The sequence below is a fragment of the Vidua macroura genome, chromosome 3 (genome assembly GCF_024509145.1).
Source record: "Vidua macroura isolate BioBank_ID:100142 chromosome 3, ASM2450914v1, whole genome shotgun sequence".
Taxonomy (NCBI): Eukaryota; Metazoa; Chordata; class Aves; order Passeriformes; family Viduidae; genus Vidua; species Vidua macroura.
The window spans coordinates 101,027,960-101,055,372 of NC_071573.1; the positions used below are offsets into that span (position 1 = coordinate 101,027,960).

At 37.9% G+C, this 27,413-nt stretch overlaps 1 protein-coding gene across 1 annotated transcript in view; it reads left to right on the top strand.

Moving 5' to 3' along the window:
- Positions 1–27,092, top strand: part of GREB1 (growth regulating estrogen receptor binding 1) — an 85,668-nt gene extending 58,576 nt beyond the window's left edge. The window contains exons 19-33 of the mRNA XM_053974340.1: positions 197–312; positions 1,016–1,215; positions 2,958–3,047; positions 4,436–5,010; positions 11,999–12,101; positions 12,802–12,960; positions 14,669–14,811; positions 15,574–15,735; positions 17,186–17,390; positions 18,206–18,380; positions 19,304–19,522; positions 21,777–21,912; positions 22,456–22,656; positions 24,138–24,276; positions 26,552–27,092. Of these exons, the coding sequence (XP_053830315.1) occupies positions 197–312; positions 1,016–1,215; positions 2,958–3,047; positions 4,436–5,010; positions 11,999–12,101; positions 12,802–12,960; positions 14,669–14,811; positions 15,574–15,735; positions 17,186–17,390; positions 18,206–18,380; positions 19,304–19,522; positions 21,777–21,912; positions 22,456–22,656; positions 24,138–24,276; positions 26,552–26,715 (2,787 nt within the window). The 3' untranslated portion in view covers positions 26,716–27,092. The remainder of the gene's footprint in view (positions 1–196; positions 313–1,015; positions 1,216–2,957; positions 3,048–4,435; positions 5,011–11,998; positions 12,102–12,801; positions 12,961–14,668; positions 14,812–15,573; positions 15,736–17,185; positions 17,391–18,205; positions 18,381–19,303; positions 19,523–21,776; positions 21,913–22,455; positions 22,657–24,137; positions 24,277–26,551) is intronic.
- The last annotated feature ends 321 nt before the right edge of the window (positions 27,093–27,413 follow it).

The window sequence follows — 27,413 nt, forward strand, 5'->3', positions numbered from 1 at the left end:
TGAGAGCTATCTGTTTTGAATTTGGCTCTGCTGTGTGGCTTCTCTTCCACTGTACAAGTGGATTATTATAATGGATGATAATGTATGTCTTTCTTTTTATTTGATACAGATATATCTCAAATATATTTATATATATAAATAAATAAACTATTATATAGTTATAGTTAAGTCCAACAGGTTTCTCTACCTTGTACAGATCTGGCACAAAATTGAGGATGTAGATTGGAGGCCACAGACCTATTTGGATTTGGAAGGCTTGCCTTGCATATTGATATTTAGTGGGATGGATCCACAAGGGGAGTCTTTGCCACGGTAAGAAGATTCACTCTTTCCTCAGAGGCATTGTTATCCATTGCTTATCAAATAGCTAAAGATTAACTGTGTGATTATTTGTGTGAGAGGAGAACAGATTTCAGTGTTGAGGTGTTTCTTTGCCATTTTTGGGGCAGTTTTTATATCATAAATACAAACTCCATATTATTGATAATAAACTTCTGTTTATAGCAAGATGTAAATAGCTCCAAAAATATTATGAGAGTTATCCCAGTTTAGGGGAGAGAATGGGTATGTTATATGTTAAAAAAAAGAACTATAGCTGCTTAGGCTTCTTAGGGTAGCTGAGAAATCTGCATGATGCTGGTATGTGTGCCCCAGGATGTGTGGAGTGCCTTCTGGAATGGCAGCTGGAAACCAGACAGGATGCCCTGGGGCACTATTCGCTTCTGTATATTCAACTGAATCCTATTCTGTGTGTGTTAGGTTTAGAATCCAAGTGATGATTCTGTTTCTTATGAAGATGCTAATGTTCAGTGCAGTAAATTAAATTGTGTTAAGCAAAAGAAAAGTGTATGCACCACAGTGGTAAGCTTATTAAGCACAAAATACAAAACAAGTGTTCTGTCTCATCCCTCATGGAAGCTTATCATGAACAATTCCCTTTTGGCTGTGTTTCTCAAAGAGATAAGGCAGTAGATTACAGTGAGTTTTCATACTAGCTCTTCCTGTTTCTCTCCAGATCACTGAGATACTGTGACCTACGTTTAATAAATTCATCTTCTTTGGTACGGACAAGCCTGGAGCAAGAACTTGGTTTGGCAGCATACTTTGTGAGCTCAGAAATTCACACAGAGAAAGCAGTTGTGAATGATGTGTTAGAAAGTGACCCAGAGAAACTAAGCAGTACTGACAATGAAGATGAAGAAATACCAACAGAAGGTATTTTTTACTACTGGTAATAAAATAAGCTGTAAAATGATTGAAAATAATTAGCAAAGGCAGAAATGTATGGGTGAGGTTTTCTCACTTTAGTCTTACTAAGTGAGCTCTGCTCCTTAGTTTTGTTTCATCTCATTGAACCTCTGTTTCCTCACCCTTCTGCTGCTGATGCATTTTAACTTCTTGCAGTTCTATCGCTGTATCTTTTATCTCTCTCTGTTTTCTGGCTCCCTCCTGTGTTCCTCCTTTGCCCTGTATGTTCTGACAGCCACAAAGTGGAACTCGAGTAGGAACACCAGGTGACACTCACTGTTCAGAGGACCCTCTGCACTCCCCCGCAGGGAAGGGTGCGATTTGCTATCTGAGAAGCAGCAGCAGTGACTGCATCCCTACCCTCAGGGCAGTGGCAGCTCCAACTAAACTGTTCCAGGTGCTACCGAACCTATGCTTACAATGATGTCAGTGATAGATTCCTTTCAAGGAAACAGCTGAGTAGTCCCTAGTTTGTAAGGTGTTAAATAGTATGAATAGAAAATACATCTCAACATAGAAACTTCCGAGTTCTCCTTGAAAATGCCCATGAATTCAAATTCATAGTGTAGAGTTGGTGAATTCATTTCTTAAGAAACCAATTGAGAACATACAAATGTGTAAGAACCAGCAGTAATTTACCCAAGAACAATTACTTTCTGGGGTTTTTTTTGAGTTATAATTGATGGACATTATCAGTTATTTATTAGTTCTTTACACTTTTTTTTACTATCTATTGTGCCTGGAAAACAAAGGATTTTTATCCTTTAAGTATTTAAATCTCAAACAACTTGCCTTCATTTCCTTTTCTGTACTATGAGGAGGAAGAAAGCCAATTACTGTTCACCTAGGAAGTTCTTACTCACTGAAAATACGTGAAGAATAAGCCGAGCAAAAATACTTTCTTTAATCCAATATGGACTCTTCATAGATGAATGAAATACCTGAGGTCATACTCAGACTGTGTTCAATAGATGCCTGCTTCAGATGTGATGAGTACTCCTTGTGATGAGTAGCTCTGTCCATTTAGTTGAAGTATGTTGAGATTATACGTGATCTGAAGTAAATGGGCTCCGATGTTGTCTAAGGCTGCTCTCCTGGTCCATGAAGTGTGGTATGATCATCCAGAGTCCAATTCAGAACATGTGAGATAGGCTTACAGTCTAAGTTTGCTAATGGCAGTGCTTATGTCTCAGTTTATCACGTTAAAACTGTACAGAAACAAGCATTTTAACTCCTAACTCATTTGAGCTAGGAATCTCAAATGAATGGCCTTGATTCCATCCACCTGAGGATTTTCATCACCAAAAGCTGAGATATAATCTGGCCATAAAGCTGTGTGGGATAGGAGGTAATTTCATAGCATACTGACAAAATAGAGCTTTCCCTGACACTGGATTAGTGGGGAATGTAAGACATGGGTTGGAAGAGAAACCATGGTTGAGACAGGCCTAGGTATTACCAGCTCCTGGTTGCAGCACTGATTTTTGTGAAGCTATTGGAGTTCAGCATAGGTAAATTAGACCGTAGGCTGATCCAGTATTCTGTGGTGGGAAGAGATACTCTCCATACTGGAAACAGTGTAAGGATGAGGACAAACCCCACGCAAACCCTTTTGTACTTTGCCTTACTTTGACAATATATCTGTGACTTACAGGCTTACCTAAATTATATTTTATTTTTGTTTTCCCTTACTATAATTCATGAAGCAGGTTCTACTTCAGAAAAGAGAAGTCCTATGAAAAGAGAAAGATCACGTTCCCATGACTCTGCATCTTCATCTCTCTCTTCAAAAGCTTCCAGTAAGACCATAAGATCATCTCTGTTTATTTAAGTTTAGGACATAAAAGAGACCTTAGCTTATTTGATAAATAATAAAAGGCATAAGTCGCTAAGGTTTTGATAAGACCTGTTTTAATGGGATCACTTAATATGACTAAAAAATATAGGGATTAGACTTCTGAAATATAGGAAAGAGGATCTTTCCTTGCTTGAAAAATTACCATGCCATGGGGTGTCCAAACTAGGTGCTTCCATGTGGGCTGCTCATGGCTCTATGCCCTCAGTTCATCTGTGGTTAAAGAAATATTTTTATTTCTCTTTTTTTCTGTGCCCCTGGATACTGATATTTTGAGGGATGCCACAGTGCTGCTCCTTGCAACCATTCACAGTGCTAGTGACACTTTTGTATTTGTTGCTAATGGCTATTGCTGACTACTTTAGATTAATAGACAGGGCATAGCTTACTGTTTCTTGAAATCAGGAGAAACTACTGACTTTTGTTTGTTCAAAATGTGGGGTTTTTTTGAGAACCAGGATGGTTGTTTTCAACATGAGAGGAAATCTGGTTTAATCTATGTTCAGCCTTAGGCAGATATTTCTAATACCTTGTATAGACTGATTCCACAAGCAGTTCTCTGTCTACTTTGAAGACTGTGAAATATTTGCATGCCCTCTTTCACTAAGCATTAAGGATGCTCAGAACCATTTAACATGTGTTAAACTTTCAAGAAATCTTAATAGTTAAAATACATAGGGCAAAAATATATAGAAAATCCACAATTATCTGTGGGGTGTATCTACATCACATATTCCCAGCCAACGTTCATGAGTTCAGTATGTTTGTTCTCTGAGCTGACCCAAAGCTGTATGAATGCACGAATGCATTATGTAGCACCAGGGACTTGAGGGCTGCCAGGTTTTACTAGATCAGCTTAAATGCTGCAGTGACACAGACATGGGTGTCAGAGCAGAGCTGACTCAGAGGACTGCTTTTAGATGTCAGTTTGAGTAGACAGTTCTGTAGTGTGGTGTGGTAATAGCCTGGCAATATTTATTTCCTTCAATTCATTTAAACAATAGTTTCAGAAATTTTGTATTTGTCTTGAGTGATTGAAGTATCTGGTGAGCATCTTAAACAAGGAGTGTAGGAGGGAAATAGAGGACAGAGCAGTCACTGACATCTTTCCTATGCACTTCAGGACTTTAAAAGCCACTTCCTGCATTGAAACAAATACTACAAACTAGTCCCATTTTGCACGAGGAAGGTCAAAGCAAGAAGAGGAGCAAGACTGCAATGTTTGCTGGACAATGTATCAAGAGGATTATTTGTTGTGTTTTGTTTAACTGTGGCATTGACTAGCAGAGATAGTTGCACTGTGTTAAAATACGAATTTTCTTTTAATTACAGCATTCTGCACTGAGTCATCTCCTCCCCAAGCCCTAGGTAACAGCACTGAAGAAACTACAAATAACTATGAAAGGCAGAAGCAGAAAGTAGACAAAGGGGCACAAACAACAATCAGCAAACACTTGCCACCAGTAACTGAACAGCTGGATATGAAACAAAACATAAAAAGTACCCAAGTCTCCATCACCTCATCATCCTCCCCACCTTTCTCCTCCTCTTCTTCCTCTTCTGCACCTACTCATAACTCCTTCATCCTACAGACATCTCAATGCTCCATGACCAAAGCATCAAAACAGCCTCCCATAGTTTTCCTGCCCAAACTGGTTTATGACATTGTTACTTCTACAGACAGCAGTGGACTTCCCAAATCCTCTTCCCTCTTGCCTTACCATTCTGTTATGTGGGCAAGTTCTTTTCGTCCTCTTATGAGCAAGATGATGACGTGCACAGAGCAGTCTCTGTACTACCGCCAATGGACGGTTCCCAAGCCAATCCATATGGACTACAACAACAGAAATGAGGGCAGAATGGACACCTTTCACCCAAGGAGGCTGCTGCTGAGTGGGCCACCACAGGTGTGTAAAAAGAGCGAGGTATTGTCATTGATTTATTTTGTTTATCATTATCTCAGAAAAAATATTTAGTTATTATTTTTCATACTTGAAAGGGTGGGCTTTTTTTGTGGAGAGTAAATTACTTATATTTTGTTTCCTAATCCCTTCTAATAAAAAACACCTTCCCTTCTTTACTGTTAGCCTGAGTTCCAATAAAGAGAAGCTGCAACAATATTCACTTTTCAGTCTCTCTCCATTAAAATTTTTTAAAGACAGTTTGCTCAAAAGATAGATTTCTTATGTAATTTATGTTTCTTAAAGTTGAATATGCATTTACATTTTAAATAAAGAGCAAAGATCTTAAAAAAGCCACTTTCTTATGTTCAATGTGAAAGCAGCTGGGAGTTTGTAATTAAATTATTTTATTTCCTTTGCATAGCAGACAGAAATAGAAGCCGTTGTAAATAATACATGCAAGAAGGCCAGTTCAAAGTAGCAGAGCCATATTTAAAAGATGAGTAGCTGACCCAGGAGTTTTTTACATTTCTTTGAAAATATATATGGAAAATGATCTACTTCTAAGAAGTTAATTCTCGTGTAAATTCTCTAGGAATGTTTAGCACTTATCTCTGAGCAAGGTAGCTCCTAGTTAAGTGCACATGTTACAGGCTAAAGGTAGTATTGTGCCTCATGTTTTACTGAAGGATGAAGCAACAAGATAGGAAGAGGCACTGTGTCTGCTGAGAGAAAATATATTTCCTGTGAACCTCAGAAGTCAAACAGGATAAATGCAAACCAAGACAAAGATGTTTCCAGTTACTGTAACATCAACCCAAAGAATTGATCCAAAGATAGTTACTGAATTAGCTTGTCACATGATCCACTCTTCTGTGCCCATCCATGGCAAAAAGCAACTGCATATTGCTATTTGTTAAGTTACTGTTTTCCATTGTATACGTAAATATATGGTGCAGAAGGAGCATAAATGAGCTCTTCACATTGGGAATTCCCATGGATGTTACTCTGATTCATAAAGGATTCCAGAAAATATTCTGATGATCAGTTTTTCACTGTCCATTCCTTTGATCTAAATAGTTTGTGTTTGCCAAATATTGAGGTATTATGTGATCAAGAAGCTGAATTTCATACTCAGCTGCAGCATAAAAATGAATACAATCTGGAGAGAGATTATTCATTTTCATCCCAAAAAAACCTCCAAAATGACAGTCTGTAACAAAATAACAGGCTGTAACAAAATGACAGGCTCTAACTTCTGTTAGAATTTTATATTGCATTCACACCAATCCCCATAAAAATATGATTCTGAGAGCTATCCTAAACATTCTGATTAGCCAATAAGAAATTTTTTCTTTGGTATTCACTTGTTTTTGAGTCCCAGATGTAAATTTTGGATCTCAGAAGAGTCATTCAGAGATTTCTGACAGCATCCTACACACGGTGAGAAGGTTTTGATGCTTCACACTCTTGATATTTGCAATTTAACTAACAAACACGAAGTTTGTTTATTTGTCAGCCCACTTTTCACTATCAAAAGTCTCTGGTTTTTTTCCAAGTATGTAATAGAACTACTGTTCACTCTCTGTACAGCTGTGAATTTCAGCCTCGGTAACAATTCTTTTACTTGAAACTCCATCTCTTTTTCAGCTGTCTTCACAATGCAGGTTATTTCCTAGTGTTGTATTGGGTCCTACAGTTGGATTAGTTCCTAAAGGATGCTTTTTATATGTTTATTCATTTTATATTCCTCAGTTCTTTCTGAAGAATATACCTGTTTCACACAGAACAAATTCATGCTCATCAAATCAGGAGTATCATATTTTCTTCCTAAATATAAAAATGTAGGGTTATATATTAATTTAATAAAATTTTACATTTATTATTCCATGGAAATATCTTAATTTATTTCTATCTTCATGGAAAAATCCAGCAATTTTTCTACCTTTACTATTTTAACCTCCCAAAGTACTTAAAACGTCCATTAACCAAACAAACAGCTTTAAAGTATTTGGGTTAATTTAAGGTATAACAATGCAGTGTTTCTTGAAGGGAATAGTAGTAATAAAATATGCAGAAATTAGAATTACCCTTCTCTTTTGAGAAGAAACAATTTTCCTTCCTGAAGTAGGTTTCATTAATTGTTTTTCATAATATAAACATTTCACATGGACTTAATACTTACTACATCAAGAGGTATAGGCAGAAATGAAAACAATTATTAGACAGCTCATATCTAAATGTTGGTAACATCTCAGCCAAAGTATAAGACTGCCAGAGTAGTATTTTCCCAAAAATTAGTAATTACTTGTTTTCTTTATGAGGCAGCAATTCCTTTACTAAAATTTAAATCAGGAAGCAATTTTTCTGGTTAAAATGAAAAATACTAAATCAACAGAGCAAGAAAACTAGACACATTAGAGAATCAAAATGACAATTCTCACTGTCAGGGAAATTAGTAACAAAATATGCTCTCACCCTTCTCTCAAGGGTGAGATAAGTTTTGACCAGTACATATTACCCTATGTACTGGTCAAAATATTTTGCTGGAAGACTTGACACATTTTTACAAGGACAGTCACGTACATTAGAAGGCAATAAATGTCTTATTTCTACAATAGGCTTTAGGAAATGCAGCAAAAGCTGGATAGGTATGGAATAATTTATCTGTAATTAGCTCACATGATCAAAGTGAAACCATTGGTTAGTGAGTATAATTTCATATACATCACCATGAGCAATACGTATCGTATCTACAGCTCAACATCTGCTCCCTGGTAAACCCACACAAATGCCTATATGGAATTCTAAATTCCCTCAGGTATTTTTTCTTCAGAACATTCATCTTAAAGTTCCCCAAAGTACAAATCAAGATTTCACATGTTTGGTTTTTTAACTGGATTTTACAGTTCAGAACGGGCATTTTCCTGAAGCGTGGAAGCTGCTGGTGAGCACAGCTCAGTCCTGTGGCACCACATCCAGGGAAGGGAGCAAGCATGTCTTAAGACACTTCCTGAAGAGGAAAACTGCTACCCATATTATTACTCTACCTTTATTAAAATCTCATTACAATGGGTGTATATACCATTCAGCTTATGTAAGAAAAATATTAGGGAGATATTTAATATATCTATTATTAGCTGTGTTTTAGAAGAATGTAGCATGTGGAAACACGGAGAAGAGCCATCAACATTTGATCAACTGTCTGTGGATCATCAGCATGTTTTCTGCAAATCATCATTGATTCACAGGCCACAGTTTGAAAACCACTGTCATGGTATGTGAAGAACTGTCTTACCTGGAAATTAGAATAGGAAAGCCCTATGGAATTGTTTCCCCTTTCACCATATTTCTCCAAATGTGAGGCCTGAAATCAGATGATGCTTTATACCAACATGTAAGAATAATAAAGTACTTCTAGTGGTTCTGGTATCCAGCATCTGGAACAAAGTAAAAAAGGAAGCTCATTACTGTTACACCTTCTACAACAGCACTTTTGGATGTCATTCCGTGAATGCATGGAGGCACACAAGCAGTTTATCTCACTGGAATGCTCTCTCAGATTCTTAGTTGGTTTGCACTCTATCCTTCATATCTATGGCAAGCAGAGTTCAGTGGTCAAAATCTTGGGAGAGCTTTCCCCTCCTCTTTAGTAATATATGTTTTGATACAAAAACTAGACCTTCATATATACATCAAATTTTCTTCAGGAAAGAATTTGAATTCATATTCCTTCCTCTTGCTATAGCTACACCCTTCATGAACTAAGAGCTGCAGAGTAAGCATATTCTTAGTATTTTAAGGGTTAAATCATCCCTGACACTAAGGATGAAAATAGAAACAAAACCCCAAAATCTCATCAGACCCCAAATTCCTTACTTATCATCAGTTTTCACAAGATTTAAGATTTTCATTTCTTATTCTTCTGGGATTTTCTTCTTCCAAGTCTGATTCTTCAGACTTCTGTTTTCCAAAGTCAGCTAGACAGGAACAAATTAGAGTAATACTTCCACTATTTGGGAATATTGCCCCCCAAGTGCCTTACCTTACAAAGTGCTGAACACTGCCACATATTTGAGGAACCTTTTTTTCTGGAAAGTAGAACTGTTGTCATAGTGGCCCCTCTCATGTACATTTTGTTTCAGCAATTGTAAAAATACAGCCCGGTTCTAGGTTCCTTCAGTCTTTTAATATGTTTGCAACTTTGGTATCCAGAGCAAAGACAGGAGATGGAGAAAAACACCTTGCTCAGAGTACTTCCTCACCAGTTGTTGTCATTATTAATATATCATGCTTAGCCCAGAGTCACTAGTTAGGATCAGCACAGCATTGTGCTTGGCTTCACTAAAGCCATGTAAAGCTGCAGAACAATCAGGTATCCACTTTAAAGTTTCTTTTCAGATCTCCTATTTGTTGCAGCTAGGAGATAGAGAATGGGCAGGATCCCATTATGCAGAGGATTATGCTTCAAAGGTGTGCATATCCTGCTTGCAGGATCTCTCTGTAGCTACTTACAGTGAACAAACTCTTGAAAAAGGGGTACTGACAAATGGGGCAGGGGCTCTTTGGAGAGATGTGGAAGTTGTGGTTTTTGATAGTTATTCAGTATTTTCAAACAAAGAAAAAGTCTCTGTGCTATTCAATTTTTTCCTAGAGATGATACACATATAAAACAGTACAATTAATTTTAAAGGTGCATTTAGCTATCTGGGTATGCTACCAGTTTACTTGTTCAAGATTCTTCCTTTCTGGAGTAAATGCTGATTGTAAATGAGATGTCATTAATTTCTCATTTTCTTTTTGAAAATCTTCTCAAAATGACCTGAAAAGATATTCTCTCTTTCACCAGTTCATTTATTGAGCAGCAAATGCAGGCAAATGTGCTAGTGAATGGAGTCCAGATATGAGTGCTGCATGTGGTCAGCCCAATCTCTGGCAGGGAAACATTCTAATAATATGGAGATATTCCTGAAAGTTCCCAACAGCTTTTTACATACAGCATTGCTCATATATAGCAGTTCATGAAACTCACAGTACTGAATTAGAAACTTTTAATGTGACAGAAAATGAGATTGGGTAAGATCTCATGGATGCATTACAGTTTAGTGTGTAGCACTTGTCATCCTGTGGTTTCCAGCACTTTTGACTCATGACCCTACAGTTTTGTGTACACTTGAGCCTGATGACTGATGCTTTTCATCTCAGCACCACGCAGCAGTAGCCTCATCAGTCCCATACACATTGTGAAAAGCCATTGGCAAAGACTGGATCCCCAAGGAAAGAAAAATACATGAGTTTGATAGAATAAAATCTTAATGCATATCACAAAGAAAACGTAAGGTTTTCAATGTGTTGTTCTGTTAACAATTGTAAGTATATACTTCAAACAGATTAAGAATTAATTTTTATATAGATATCTAATATCAAGGAGACAGGTGTGCTTTTGATAAATGATCTCTTGTTTGAAATTAGGAAACTGTTAATCTGTCAGGCTACCCTGTGTTTAATGAAAAGATGATCAGAGGCACTTTAAAAGAGTATGTTCATAAGAGAAAAAAAAGGTAATTTCAGATGTGAGGAAAACAAATGAAAGTATTTTATTTGTTTGCCTGAGATGTGGGAAAATAAGATGGTTTTGTTTTAGCTCCTCAATCAGTAGCCATTGCAGCTAAGTTTAGAATCTTTTCCAGGGTCAGAGGAAAAATTCTCATTAGTTTCAATGGATTTTACATAAAAAACAAAACTGGGAGTTAGAAACATCTGGTCCATGGACTGACTATAGTCCATGCTGTCATCTCCTCTGTGTTACTTCAGGTTGACAGAGTTGTGTCAACAGAGAACAGGGATAATGAGACCCTTATCCACCCTTTGCAGTCTGATATGAAAAACAGCAGATAATGAGCTTTGACCAAAACAAATTGAATTTAAACCTCCCTTCCTCAAGTGTGGAAAGAAAATGAAAATTTTTCTTGTCATAGATGGAAAATAGTAACTTTAAAACTCTGTTTAGCAATTCCAACACCCTGTGCTTCTGGCATGTCCTAGCAGTAAAGGAAGTGAAGCTGTGTGTTCAATTCAGTAGTAATATAGACCTCATCCAAAATCTGGTGCCACTTTGTGAAATCAGACAGTTGCTGTCCAATGTGTTGTAACTGATCTACATGTTAACCTCTCCCCCACACACACAATCATGGTTTTTAAAGCTGCCTGCTTAGACATGGCCTTATTTACTTGATGTTATCATCAGCAAACTACATGTGACAGAACAAGCCATTGAGTAAATCACTGGCTGTGGCTTATATCTTCCAGCAATAGTCTTGATGTAGTGAAGGGAAATTTTTTACACTGTGTTGATGGGGTGAAAAAGAAAGGAGAAAATGATATTTTTAGATAATTTTAAAATGGATTTTAAAAGGTAATTTTAAAATATTGGAAGGGAAATAATGTGTTTTCAGCATGAGAGGTGAAACAGGACATTGTTGCACATACCATGTCCTTCAGGAGTGGAAGTGGCCAGCACGAGCTCTCCCAGGGATGCGTTGCCACTTTTACTCCTCAGGAGAGTGACTGTACTGCAGTAGCAGGCAGTGTACTGATAAGTCATATGGAAATGAAAGGCTTGGGGTAATTCTTTACTTATCTGGTAATTCAAGGGGGGGTTTGTACATTTTATGAGCTTATGTGACTTTTAAATGTTCACTGCCTGTGTAGAACCTATGTTATGATGTTATCATCAGGAGAGAAAATTCTTGTCTGTGGGCCTGTAATTAGACCTGCGATATAAAATGTGTTTTCCAGCTAGGCTCCTGCACAGAGAGAATAAAACCGTTGAACATTAAGCTTTTCATTTATGCCAAGGAATATACAAATAACAAGGATATCCCAGTGCTGAATATTAATATTCAGTTTCACCACAGCTACAATTTCCAGATATGTGGAAAACTAACATGGTGAAAAGCAAATTTTTTTTTTTTCCTAATTTATATGTTTACAGATAGGGAAAACAGGTGCCTATCTGCAGTTCCTCAGTATTTTGTCCCGAATGCTGATTAGACTGACAGAAGTGGATGTTTATGATGAGGAAGAAATCAACATTAGTAAGTTCCTGATATAAAAATATTCTGGAGACAATAGAAAATTGTTATGTTAAATTGAAATATAGTTGTCTGTATATTCTATGCCTATTCTATCCACCTTTGCAATAGCTTTACATTATATAAATACTGTAAGAAAAAAATTCTGTGATCTTCAGCTGATACTTAAGAATATTTTATTATTTTATTCATCATTAAGAATTTAAGCAAAGAACATACTTTTGGTTTTTGTGGAAGGGGGTTGACAGCATTTATGTATATTAAATTATATCCAGCCATTGGTCTTCAGTGTAGAATTGGAATGAACGTTTGTGGTAAAGCGTATAAAAGGAATCATTGAAATTTTGTCAGATTTATACCATGAGGAGCAATGTCATATTTTCTTATTACACAAGATTACCTGAGGGAAGGAAGTTTCTGCTCTCTAATATCTAATTTTAGTCCAAACTTGCTTTATTTACAGTGTATTACTCCTCTATGTTTCCAGATGTATTTCTGTCAGACTGGACATGAAGATAATTTTTAAAAGGTTGAGGTGCAAGGTACATTTGTGCTAAAGTTTACCTCTTGGTGCATAATGACATTGTGTCATCAGACTAATGAAAGAAAAAAATAAAGCAGGAATAATAGGTACAGCAAAACCATCTATAGCAATATAAAGAGCTTAAAAAATCTGAATTCTTATTTTTCAAAAATATCATAGACATAAAAGAAGAATCTGATCAATACTACCATCAGCCTGGAGATATGTGGCCAGATTTGGAGTCATTTAAGAAGATGCCTTTTGACTACACCATCCATGATCCAAAATATGAAGATGCAAGTCTGATTTGTTCAAAGCTTCAGACTATAAACAGTGAAGGTTAGAATTTTTAGAATGCTGATTGCACATGTATATGTATTTATTTGTTTTTAATGTAAGAATCCTATTAAAGTTTTAAGCAGAGTCAAAATATCAGAATTGCTTTTGATTAAGTAATAGTGAAAAAAGATTTCAAGTTTTCCAGATGAAGTACCAGAGTACGACCCTTATGAATTACTTACGGAATATTATATGGATAGTCTTTCATTAAAAAAGCTCTGATTCCACAGTAAGTTTGTGTATTTGAATGATTTTATAAAGTAGTGTTGTCCTGCTCTGTAGCAATGCAATGATTTATGTGCATAAAGTTAGCTTTGTAGTTAAAAGTATCTGTTGGTTCATTTTTTAGGTTTTAGGTTAGGTTTGGAAAGCATGAGATGAACATACCCAGATCTAGATTCCTGGAGTATTGATGTGTGAATTAGTCCTCTGAATTAGCCAGCTGGACATACACAGACGGGACTGGGTGGCAGGGAGGAAACTCTGCCGTTCAGAAAGCCCTTGGCAGGCTGGAGAAGTGGAACCTCAGGAACAGGACCCTGTTGAACAGTTCACCAAATGTGCCCCTTGCACTTGGAATAGATTAATTTTATTCAGCTGTACAAGTTTGGGGCCAGCTGTATAGGCAGCAGCTTTACTAAAGGTGACTTGATGGTCCTGGTTGACAACAATTTGAACATGAGCCACCAGTTCTCCACTGGGTTAATGGCTTACTAATAATCTAATAACAGGTCAAGAGAAGTGATTATTCTTCTGTGATGGCAACTCTTAAGGCCACATCTGGGTATTCTGTCAAGTTTTTGGCTTCCCAGTATGAGAAAGACGTTGACATAGAGAAGTGTGGCCAGTGAGAAGCCACCAAGATATGGAGAATATTTGAGTCAATTGGGTTTGTTTCAATTGGGTTTGTCTGGGGAAGTCTAGCAGGTGCATCTGAATGCTGTCTTCAACTTCTTTTGGGAATTTATAGAAACAAACTATTATAGATACACAGCGTAAGGACAAGAGACAACAGACACAAGTTGCAATATGGAAAATTACAATTAGATTGTATGAAAAATATTTGCAGAATAACAGTGGTCAAACCACGGAGCAGGTTGCCCAGAGAGATCATGAAAACTCCACTCTTGGTGATTTTTGAAACTTAACATGAAAGGAAAAGCTTCGAGCAACCTGATCTGATGCTAAAAATCTGAGTGGAAGATTAAATAACAAAGTCCGTTTCAGCAGAAAATACAACTCATCTTCCCTCAGTCTCTCACAAAAAGGATCCTTTGAAAAATACGGGTAACCACTAAGGAGCAACATCACTAAATTGCCAAATTCATTTCACATAATCTACTGTGACGTCTGTCACAGAATGGCAAATGTCATGAGGCTCTTTTTTACTATTTATTGCTTTTGTAAACATTCTACCAGTAATAGCAACAATAAAAATTTTAATGATCAGGCATCTAAGCCTTATGTATAATCTGTATTGAATTATGATAATCATAAATTTGTACATAATTCCTTGCAGTTCTCTTTGCTGTACATAGCAATTTATAAAATATACTGTGCTCAGAATGAATTCATAGTATGTTTTGCATGTGTTTTATATTGCCATTTTTCCTAGAAGCTGATTTCAGTGACAGAAACAGTCTGTCACAAGAGAATATATTCTAGTCTTGACTATATGCTACATTTAATTTGTTTCTTTTCTTAATAGAGAGATCAATGAGCAGGAGACAGGAAGATATGTACACGTGCCGTCAAACAACTAGGATGAGATTGTCCAAGTATGCAGCATATAATACCTACCATCACTGTGAACAGTGCCATCAGTACATGGGTTTCAATCCCCGGTACCAGGTAAAGATTTCCAGGTGTTACTCCGTAGATCAGAAGCTGAAGCACACACAACCCAAACACAGCTTGTGTACATTCACTGTATTTTAATTGGCTTAGAAGTTGTATGTATGTACACATACAGCTGATTTACAGATTTTGTTATTTCTTGAGGCTTACCTGCCTTGACTAGGCTGCAGTTTGGGGAGATCAGAGGGCCAGTCCTTTTGTCATTTACATGAGTTTGTTCAGTGTTGTGATCTGCATGTGTACTACCAGTTAAAACTGCTTTCCCAGTAAGCTTTCCACTGGGCTTTGCTTAAGTGGAAAAGTTTGCACATGAGTAACTGCAACAGGTGCTACTTCTGATACAGGAGTAGTCCAGCACAGAGTAGTCTATCTGTGGTATACAACTTGCTTTTACTCAGAATAACCCTCTAATTTGTTGCCTATTATAATGTGAGGAAGAAAGTGTCAGCAATGCAAATACTATTTTTATGTGCCAGTATTTCTGAAAGCCAGGAGGGGCCTGTAATTATTGGTACTATCTGCAAGATGAAACTGAAACAACGGTTTCAAAAGAGGGAACACTATAATCGGTATTTTTTTAGTGTAAACTCTAGCTTAGGGAATATTGCTTAACACTTATGAATAATGAAGTTAAATCTAATGTCATACAGTAAGTGACTGTAATCTGTTTAGCAATGTTGTAAATGTATATAAACTACACTGAGACCTTGTGGTTTGACATTAACTGAAATGATCTTATTTTTTTCCCATCCTTAGATTTATGAGTCCACTCTGCATGCATTTGCCTTTTCCTATTCTATGCTGGGAGAAGAGATACAGCTGCATTTTATCATTCCAAAATCAAAGGAGCATCATTTTGTCTTTAGCCAACCAGGAAGACAGTTGGAAAGTATGAGGCTACCGCTAGTCACAGATAAGGTAGCTGGATTATTTTTATTTATATTTATGGCCATATATAGGAGAGAGATACCACCAATTTCAAAATTTCTTGAATTAGTATTCTCTGTACTGCTGTTCCTACTGTCAAGAGATAATGAAGATGTCCTTATGCTAAGCTTGTATTTTCTCCCAGAAAGGGATACATGAAAAAAAATTGCTGAGACACGAAAAAGCTCTACCTTTTGCTCATCCTCAAGGTTGATCCTTTGGTATAAACACTCTTATCTGTGACAAAAGGTCTTTGATTATGGAGTCACACCCTGTGACTGAGAGCATTGTCCTAACACTTTTTGAGCTCTGTCAGGCTGGTGCTGTGACCACTTCCCTGGGGAGCCTGTTCCAGTGCCCAACCACCGTCTGGGGGAAGAATCTTTTCCTGATATCCAACCTAAACCACCCCTGACACAACTTCAGGCCATTTACTTGGGTCCTGTCCCTGCTCACCACAGAGAAGAGATCAGTGCCTGCCCTTCCTCTTCCCCTTACGAGGAAGTTGTAACTGCAGTGGGGTCTGCCCTCAGTCTCCTCCAGGCTGAACAGACCAAATGACCTCAGCCACTCCTCACACAGCTTCCCCTCATGGCCCTTCACCATCTTTGCTGCCCTCCTTTGGACAGTCTCTAATAGTCTAATATTTTTCTTATATTGTGATGCCCAAAACTGCACACAATATTCAAGGTGAGGCCACACTGGTGCAGAGATGTTGACCTTTACAGAGATTCCTGATACCCATGTCTAAGGTGAAGCTGTGCTTTGCTCAGGCCACACTGCTTGGAGTATTGAAGCAATTTGTGGAACAGCAGAAGCACTTCTATCCTGGAGAAAATAAGCTGCTTACAATAAACAGTAATAAATCAATACCACCCTCTACTTCAAGTTTTAAATAGAAGAACCAAGACAGCAACACAACAGCAGTGTAAGAATTACATCTCCTGCTCTCCCTCACCCAGTAAACTTGTGCTTGCCTACATGGTCAGAACTGTGCACTGGGTCCTTGTGGATTCTTTTCTTGCTTCTGCCACTGGTTTGAGGCTTTGACATTTAAGGACTATTGTCCCTTTGCTTCTTTTTCTATTCCCTTGCTCCAGTCAGAAGAGTTTACTGCAGTTTTGGAGTAAGGTGTTTCTTACAGTCCTATATCATATGGACCTAAATCCTCTTCCAGATCTATCCTCAAGGTACCTCTGCACTTGGCAGGCCAAGGTTAACAGTCCTGTCCATTCCACCACACTCTCATCGGTCAAATAAGCTAAATGATAGAGTTTTCTTTTTTCCAATTCTTATAAAAGTTGTTTATTTTCCTATCAAGTAAGTTTAAAATGTGTCAGTTTGTCTAGTGTTAGTGGATCTGATTTATTCCCCTGAAGAATCTATTGCTCCTTTTTCTCTCTGGATTAATACAGAAGCTCACACTTCTTTTTACCTACAGAGTGAAGATTACATAAAAAGCCCCACTTTTACTCCTACCACTGGCCGTCATGAACATGGACTTTTCAATTTATATCATGCAATGGATGGAGCCAGTCATTTGCATGTTTTAGTTGTCAAGGAGTATGAAATGGCCATATATAAGAAGTATTGGCCCAACCACATCATGCTTGTTCTTCCAAGCATTTTCAACAGTGCTGGAGTAGGTAAGCATAACAAAATGTTCTAAAAAATGTGGACACACAGCTTGGGTCCTTAGGTGTTGTTATTTGACAGTGAAATGTAGACCCACAGCTTGCAGCTAGGATGTCTGATCTGGTGATCTGGATTCCCTCTGAGGACAATGTGTCACAGCTGAAGACACACTTCTCTTAATCCAGGACACCTAGAACAAGCTCATTGAGTTGCACCCTAGAAATACTTAACTCTTCTATTGTCTTTGAAAGAAGCTGAGGGTGTTAAACTCAGATGGAGTTACTGACTCTGTTTCCTTGTGGAAATAAGTTGCATACTATTTGCATGGGCAGTGATGCTCTGGTTGGGTACATCCCTCAGGAAGGTTCTGCTGATGTAACATCTGTGAAATATTCAACCCTTTGCTTGTGCTGTTGGAATAACTTATATACAGCAGTAGTGACAAACATTCAGAGTAGATGATCATCAGGGACAATTTCCAGTGTTGTTCACTGGAAAGCTGGATGTTCAGTCAACATCTCTAACTCTCTGCACTAAGAGATGCTAATATTTTCACATGAAGAGAACTAGTCACTAAATCCTTAAGACACTAGAAAATCTTTATTAGAGAAGTCAGGCCTCATTTTTCATCCTTGCCAATGTTCTTTAAGTCACTTGCTTGGCAAATGACAAAGCAAGTTGGCTCTGGATAGTGGTGGGGTTAAAATGTTCAGAATGATTTATACTCTTGTCTGTGCAGAAATACTCACTTCAAAAGGCTTCTGAGTTCAAAGCAAACAGTTTCTGCCCCTATTTTTAATCTGGTGGTTTATGCCCATGGTTTCAGGTGCTGCACACTTCCTGATAAAAGAGTTGTCTTATCATAACCTGGAGCTTGAACGGAATCGGCAGGAAGAGCTGGGGATAAAACCCCAGGATATTTGGCCTTTCATTGTCATTTCAGACGACTCCTGTGTTATGTGGAATGCAGTAGAAGTTGATTGTTCAGGAGACAGGAAAAGGTAAATAGTGTAATATATGCTTTTTCATCTCATCTCTTTTAACCTTTCTCTGCATGTAATTTTGAAATTATGTTTGCTACACTACAACTTCTACCCTGTACAAGCAGAGAATTATATTTGCCCAAGGAGAGTCCTTTCCTAGGTATCTGTCTTTGCATGGCACATAGTGTAGTGCCTGTTTTTCATTCCTGTCCCCTGAGGATTTATGTGCCCTGCAGCCGTTGCTGTTGAAGCTAGAGTTACTTGGACTGCAGATTTCAGACTCTGTAAACACTCCCTGATACACTGGACAACATGTCCATTTTTCACCAGATTTTTCTAGGGAAGCTAAATGACAGTTCTGTGTAAGTTGTGTAACTGATTTCCTTTGGCTTTTTTGGCAGTCCCAGTCTGTGTGTCTCCTTTATGAGTTCCCCAAATCCCTGAACTAGCATTTTTGTTTTCATTGCTTTAGAATATTGTTTGTGCTAGATATTTTTAGCTATTCCATGAACAGACTATGCAGAATTTACAGCAAACTTTCAGAGAGAATGACACTCAATGAAAACTGAGATTTATATACTCTAGGGGTGGGCTAGAAGAATCTTAATACTTTGTGCTTAAGTTATGGCACAAGTCAACAACTCTTCAAGATTCATTGGAATAATATCTAGGTAACTTTAAAAGTTCGCATATCTGAGTGAATATTTTGAGAGATCTAGACTTAGTTTCAGATCTGTCATACCAGTCCCCACCACATAAGCACTAGTTAATTTTAACTATAGTGAGAGACAAAAAAAAATACAGTAAAGTAAGACAACACTGAAGTTATCTATCTGAAAGTCATAACATCTTCCAACTGTTAAGAATTGCTCTTCAGCTGAAAGAGATTCTGAGTGTTCCCTATATATTTTAAAATTAACACATTTTCATAATTATTGTAGTGACTATACATGGACTGAAAGGAATGTTTCCCTGAAGCAAATTCTGCAACACATTGAAGCAACTCCCAATGTCACTCATTATGCCCTAATTGGAATGAGGAAATGGTCCAGTAAAACAAATAGTGCTGAGATCAAGGAACCGTTTTCCTGCTGCCATGTGCATGACTTCCTTATGCTGAATGTGGATCTGACACAGAATGTACAGTACAATCAGAACAGGTAAGTGAATCGGTAGCACTTTTCAGCAGAGGTGATGAACCAAATAAAGGAAGTTTTACCAAAGCTCTTGTTATTTTTAGGGAGGTTGTGAATGGCATACAGGTAGATTTTGTTGTCTTACTGGTGATTCAAATCCTTCCCAGGATGCCAGAAGTTGGAAAAAGTCTTTAATTTCTAAAGTTCCAAATAAAACAGTGATAACTAAGTGACAGGATAGACACAGACAGCAGTGTACTTTGCAGTACTGGTCTACTCCAAGTGGCCTTTGGTAAATAATGTGCTTCCCTTCTTGTCTGCCTAACTGCTCTCCCTTCCAAAGGAAACAGGAATGTATGGATGGTGCATAACCAAATCTCGTTCTGATAAATGTATCTGGGCTTTTTACACTGAGTAGCACAACACTGCAGCATACCACGTGTGCTCATCAGGGCAATCAGAAGAAAGGAATAAATAAGTCTTCTTCACATTGTTGGTTGTTTCTCACATTCAGCTGTCTCAGAAATCCCATTTTTCAGTTATTGTCCCACTTAGGATATATCAGATTACAATTTTGTCATGCACAGCATTACCACAATTAACAGAACTGGTTCATAGTCTCACAGAACTTCACTGATCTGTGTGAAATAAACTGTGGGTTTCCCCCATTTCTGAGGGACATGCATTTATTACAGCAGAATGAAGTGCATATATATCAGTAGAGGTGGGATTCACTTGTCTGAAACTGGCCTTTCAGTGCCTTAGAATATGGAAGACATCCATATGGGGCTGGCAGGTGTGACATGAAATGGGTGATTTTCTGTAAGGTGGATGGGATAGCCCAGGTAATAAAAATGGCTCTACACAGCTACACTTAGGTAACTGAACATCAGTCACTGTGCTTTTCAGAAGAACTCTGCTAACTAAGGAAGATATCTTTTGAGGTCCAAGCTCACTTATAACTGCAGGGAAGCATTCTGCATTCATTATTCTGTGAATAAACAGATGATCTATATTTCTATTGTCAATTTTCTATTGACATCTTAAAAGAACAAATTTACCCCTGTGCATCTCCTAGTAGAGGACTGTGCTCCCAGGCTGCCTGAGCATGTTACCTTATGTATGATGGGCAAATGGAGACAGTGACAATAAAGCAAAATTATATGAGTACAAGCAACAATGTTACAATGTCAGGAATGTCACATCACACCACCCATTTTCTTTCTCTGTGTTTGAACCCCATGAGGTTCATTGTTCCTGTGTGGGTACTGCTGAATGTGAAGTATTGTATGGCATTCCAAGCCTGGGCAAGGTAAAAGGTACATTTTAAAACCCAGAGACAGTGACAGTCAGGGATATCAAATAACCATGTGGATATTGCTAAGATCAAAGACAAAACTTTAAAAACCAATAATTGAATGCCATGTTTCTCACTGATGTTGACTGTTGCACTGATTGATCAGTTTGCTTAAATTCAAGCCCTGGATGTCAATCCAGTGGTTCTCCACATCATCCTGTTTCCTTTGTAATAAATATATTCAAAATGGAGAACTGTGTCTGAATTTTCCAGAGATGACAGTATTTGAATTCAGTCAGCTTTAGAAGTTTACCTTATATTCTGTTCCCTCATATTTTTAAAATGGGTCAAATTTAGCTCAGGGATATTTGGCCTCATTCTGCTTATTTTTTTCCTTGTCTCAGCAGTTCTCTTGTATAAAGACTCCCTGCCTTCAAATAGTCTTCATTTCTAAAATAAAATTACATTGGTTCTGTAGAGGAACATTGAAAAAATTGCTAGCTATTCATATTTTGAGGGGAAAATAAGTAGTCAGATACTTCTGTACATTTGATAAATCAAATGTAAGGCCTCATCCATTTCCTTGGAAATCAAAGGAATAAATTTCCTTGACCATATTTGGGGTAGTAATGTATGTAGCAATTTCTTAAGACTCCATTATTGTAGTAAAAGGCAAAAAAAAAAAAAAAAATTAACTCCTGAGTATTTTCCTTAGCAATTTACTGCCTTTCCACTTTATGCTTTTGGTCCTTTCCCTTCCTAAGTGCTTTCCTCCCTCATTCTGGTCTTCTCAAACTGATTCTAGCCTAATTTATAGCTAGAAAGCTGAAGCCCCTTTCCCTTACTGATAGGCACTGGTGGAGGGTCAGTATGTTTGATACCTATCCTTTCTATGGTGCTGATCAAAGGCTCTGAGTGCTTGTATTTGTCAGTGTGTGATGAGGAACATTCCTCTGACCTGCTATGATTTTTTCTTTCCAGATTTACATGTGATGATGTTGACTTCAACTTGCGTGTCCACAGTGCTGGCCTTCTCATCTGTCGGTTCAACCACTTCAATGTCATGAAAAAGCAAATTGCAGTAGGAGGACAACGATCCTTCCACATAAAGTCTAAGGTGGGAACTGAGACCTCTGTTGCACTGTTGTTAAAATTCTGTTTTCCTTTTTTTTCTTTTTTAACTAGGAGAACTGAAGTATTTTGGTGCATCATCTATTGCCAGTAATGGGGTATGCCTGCCATGTGGGGCTTTTTTTAGTTATTTATTTCTGAAATCCACAATATTCTTGTCATAAATGCAACTTTCCTTTATAGTTTTCCTTCAAAACTTAAAAAAAACATGTAAAGTGTCTCTTTGCAATCGAAGTAACCATTCACTATGTGGATTTTATCTACAGCTGTAGAATTGCTCATCTTCATGTCAATTCATATGCAGGAGTACTTTGAGTTCAAAGAAGAAACCTCAAAGACTCTAAACACAAATATAATTTTATGAAACTGAAACTGTTTTAGTAGCAGATATTTTTTGCTGAATAACTTTTCTTCTTATGTAAAACTTAGATTTGTAGGGTAGAGATGTATTTCATACAAACCAGAATTCACATAAGTACAACTTGATTGATTAAGACTGATCTGTATGAGAAATATTTTTTCCTCACAGGTATCTGACACTCCAGTTTCAATCTCCCCTGCTCAGTACATTTGTGCTCCCGACAGCAAGCACACCTTCTTGGCAGCACCTGCTCAGTTGCTTCTTGAAAAGTATCTCCAGTATCACAGCCATCGCTTCTTCCCTCTCTCACTGAAGAATTATAGCCATCCAGTGCTATCTGTGGACTGTTACCTTAACTTAGGACCACAGGTACTGAAAAAAACAATCTGCAAGTAGCTCTAGAAATGCATAGGCTGTGTTTTGGATGGGTTACTGATGTATTCCATGATAATAGTTACACATCCTTTGAAGAATCAGGTACATTCCTATAATGTTAAAATTGAATTCTTAGTCCCATAGAGATATTGTCAGAGGCTTCAACTAAAGTACATGGAGAGAAATCCCAGAATTGTCCTAAAAATACTAATATAGTCTGTGAAGTGTTTTCTCAATCTGCTATAATTTGGCTCTTCCTACAGAAAATTTCTTCCACAAGAGGGTTTTACAAATACTAGATAACCCTTAGAAAGCACTTCAAATATACAGATGTTTTAGTTCACTTCAGACTGATAAGCTGAGGCAGAGAATAAAATACTAGACATCCAGTGGGAATGGGAGAAGCTGACATTAAGTCTCAGGAGCTGTTGGCTCTCTCTGATGAGTCTGGATCTAAGGCTGTACTTCAACTCAAATATGTCAGTAGAAATTTGGTACTAGGGTGGTTTGGTTCAGGAGAGAGGGGACTGATTTTATCTCTTCACTGAATACCAAATTAAATTCAGTTTTCTGGGTTTACTGAACTTCTCTTCCAAAGAGCTGTGTAATAACCTTCCCATGTATGCTGCTCCCACAACATTTTGGGTTCTTAGACTTTTGTTTCCACCATGTTTGGAAAAACAAGCTTTGTGGGAGGGCATTGTACAGTTACTGTCTTCATCCATTGCATCCTTTCAACTCCAACCCATTAAGCACATGAAATGATTTCAGTTTCATTCTGGAATTGCTGCCTGAACTGTAATATGATGCAACAGGATTGAAGGAATATGGATTAGGCATACTTGGTACAGAGTCTTAGCTACTGAGGTTCAGCCTTCCTTCTCCACTCAATCATGCTGATCCATGCCAGATGAGTATGAGTACAGTGGCACTTTTGAAACAAAGCCATGTGCAGAAGATTCCCTTAATCTGAATTTATAAATCCAGAAAGAGTGCTGTAAATATTCCCGTTCCTAGTGGATTTCAGGAGTAGCCATAAAAACAAACTAGGCAAGAGGAAACCTCATAAATTCATGTATATGCATAACTCTACTAACTTGAGTAATCCTATTGTAATGTAAATGAAATTTGGAATTTCTAATGGTCCTTTTCCAGAATGTAGAATTATTATATTTACTCACATATAAATAAAATGTGCTGGGCAGGTCACAGCATTATGGTTGTGGGGAGTTACTGTTTCACACTCTATCACATCTAAGCCTCATGATTATAATAATAATGAGTAGTAACAATGCATAATTATGAATTGTGCTTATGTATATTGTTAACAAGTAGTGCTATGTTTTGGAAGGAACTATAAAGCTCACAATATTTGGAGTTGGAAAGAAAGTCTGAATTTGAATCAAGTGCAGATACTGGAAGCTTCATATGGAAGCTCTAAAGATGTTAATTTTTTTCCACCCTCTCTCAATCAGATTGCAGTTTGCTACGTGAGTTCTCGGCCTCATTCTCTGAATATCAGTTCCTCTGGTTTGACATTCAGTGGTCTCCTGCTGTACCTCTGTGACTCCTTTGTTGTAGCTAGCTTTTTGAAGAAGTTTCATTTTCTTAAAGGTGAGCTGCAATAATTTTATTACAAAGAATTAGGTGACATGGTCTCAGAGAATGTGAGGCAAATCTATTTTATCTCTGTTTTAAATGTATCATATTGTACTTGTCCTGGTTCAGGGCAAGTCTGGGGAAAGAATTCCCCTCCCCCCCACAAAAGGGTTCCTTTAGGAAAGCAGATTCAATTGGCCCCTCCCCCCAGCCAGTTCGGGAGAAAATACCTCTGGAGGAAAAAAGTGGAAAAAACCTGTTTATTACACAAGAGAACTTAGACAATATTAAACAATAAGACTTCTTGCCACTCCAAGAGAGACACATTCAGAGCAAATCCCCCCCTCCCCGGGCTGCAGCTCAGCTCACTCAGTCTCTGACCAGTCCTTCCGGCGCTGGCAATGCCGCGGCCCAGACCCGGCCCGCTGGGCCACAGATGTGAGCTGCTGATGCTCTTCTGGTGTTCAGTCCAGAGCAGGTCCAGAGAAAGGGAAAAAAACCACAGTCCAGGGAACTTCTCTGCCTCAGCTAGCTAAAACTAACTAGGAAAAAGCAAAGGAGAGCTCTGTCTCGCTGTCCGTCCGTCCGCAGACAACACCGTCCCGGAGCAGGAATGTGGAGGAGGGAGTGAGTTTTTTGAAAACAAACCCTGAGCTTCTTCCCTCCTCCTTTCACTCTTGGAACAAGACTTCAACATAAACAGGGCAGACGATTGGGGATAAAGGCATCATACAGCCACCCTAGGACACATATTTATTTAATATATATGCATATATATGTATATGCATGTATTCATATTTGTCTTTATGTGTCCCACCCAACTTTGATGCTTGATCATGCTGGCACTGCACTGTACTAAACTGATATATAGCAGTGCTATCAGTTCTGCAGATTTCTAAGTGGGATGGAATGTTAGATCCATATCACCATGACTAAAGTATGTGCACAACTCCTTATTCTGTTTGAAAACTGAGTGTTGAAGATTTATGCATGAAGCATTTGCCTACTGTGTTCTTGAAGCTTTTCTAAATTTCAATAGAAAATGGATGATTGACAAGCCTCTGTCAAAATCTATTTTCTGTTTTTAGAAATAGAAACTGGCTTATTTAAGATTTATTCCTGATACCCAGGTTTTCCATGTAAACCTTATGATAGTGTATAGCAGTGGAGACAACTTCCACTTGTGTTATAGACAGTCACATTGCAAACTCCTTTTGAATCCTTCTGCTGCTATCTTAGGCATTTGGTGCTCTGGGAATTTGTTTCTCTGAGCTACAACTGTCACTGGGAGAAGAGCACCATGGTTAGTGCCTCCTGAAACTGGCAGAGTTGTTATAAACTGCTGTGTTCTTCATTGCAGCTAAAACAGAGGCTACCAGTCAGTCTCATTTTGCATAAACCAGTCAATTTTTATATCACGTAGCATAAAGTGTGTTTGCTTTGGGATTTCTCCATCTCCCCTGGCAGTTTTTCATTTTCTAACCTGTCACATAAGAATTAAACACCATGTCTTGTTTCTTTTTATTATATTCACAGATTTTTTTTTGGTCTTGGGTATTACCACTTACCTCACCATTTCTCATTTAGATTACTGTATGCTGGTGAGGTAATTATTTTCTCTTAAAGGAGGACTTTTCTCAGAAGCAATGAATGCAAGTTAAAGTGGTTATCAGCATGCCAGACAGGACACTTGGCATTGCTTACTGAAGTATGATTTTTTTAGTTTGGCATTCTGGATTTGCTTGTGTCTGTAGCCACATAGACCAGATTCTTTCTTGCCAGCACATGAGTTTACCAATCCAAAAACCACTAAAATTTGTGATTAGTATTAAAGACACATTTAGACCATTTCTGGGCAGCAAAGCACAAAGAGCTTAGTCAGCCATCACAGTGATTGCCATGTGGGTTTTGCTGCCTGAGGGTTTCGTGAAACAAAGGTAATGATCAGGAGGGCTACAACAGGAATGGATGTAGGGCTTTTATCTGGTTTGCTGTCAGGACCCATCATGACCTCCTTAGACCTGCCAGTTTTACTTTTCCTACCCTAAGGATCATGGAAAGTGCTTCTAGTCCTGTTTACTAGATGATTATGAAGTACCTCAAGTTACACAAGAAGATCCTGACAATAGGCTGAACATAGCTCTCGTCAAGTCCTACCTAAGTGGCTTAATTTTCTCCCAAGACCATTTATAACTTCTGGAGTAGAATTCTCCATGCAGGGTGGTGGGAGGTGAGTGATCTGAGAACAAAGGGGATACTCACGTGAGTTTCTTTTGAACTGTTTGCCCAGGTGCCACCCTGTGTGTGATTTGCCAGGATCGCAATTCTCTCCGCCAGACTGTTGTCCGGTTGGAGCTGGAAGACGAATGGCAGTTCCGCCTGCGGGACGAATTCCAGACTGCCAATGCCAAAGAGGACAGACCACTTTTCTTCCTGACTGGACGACATATTTAACTGAAAAGAGACACATTTCCGGAATGACACAAGACACTAATTGCCACCATCTCATGAAATTACTTTTGAGAGGCTCTGCTTTCTGAACAGAAACAGGACTGTTTTCTGTTGTTTATTAGAATGATGTTTAATCAGACAGTTTAAGATCATATTTACAAACATTGACGTGACTTTTCTAATTTAACGTTCTGATGGAAGTCATCCCTAATTCCTGATAGAGACACAGAGACTTACATGGTGGAAAGCATTTCATAGCAGAAGAGAGCTCAATGAGTGCACTTCTCCTGTGACAAAGAAGACCACGTGCAAGTTCATAAAGAAAAGGTTTAGGAAACTTTTTGCACATTACAGAAATAGGAAATATAAATTTAGAAGCAGGTTCTGGTTTACAAGTCTTATTTATCAAACAGTCGGCAGAGGGCAACAGGAGTTAGTACAGTTCTGTAGTACACTGCTTCTGACTGATCCAGGTAGACTTTTTATATGAAGATTTGTAAAGTATAGTTCTTTAACAGTAGGAACTCATTTAAAGCTTTAATTTTTAGAATAAGTGCCACACTGGATAGTTTTACCTTGCAGGACTGTTGGAGTAGAAGACTAATTATATGTCTGGTTTTATTAGCATAAGGAAGAGAGTTGACAAGGTAGATGGTAAAATGAAATCTGAACATTTAAACCTGAAACTGTTACTAACTTGA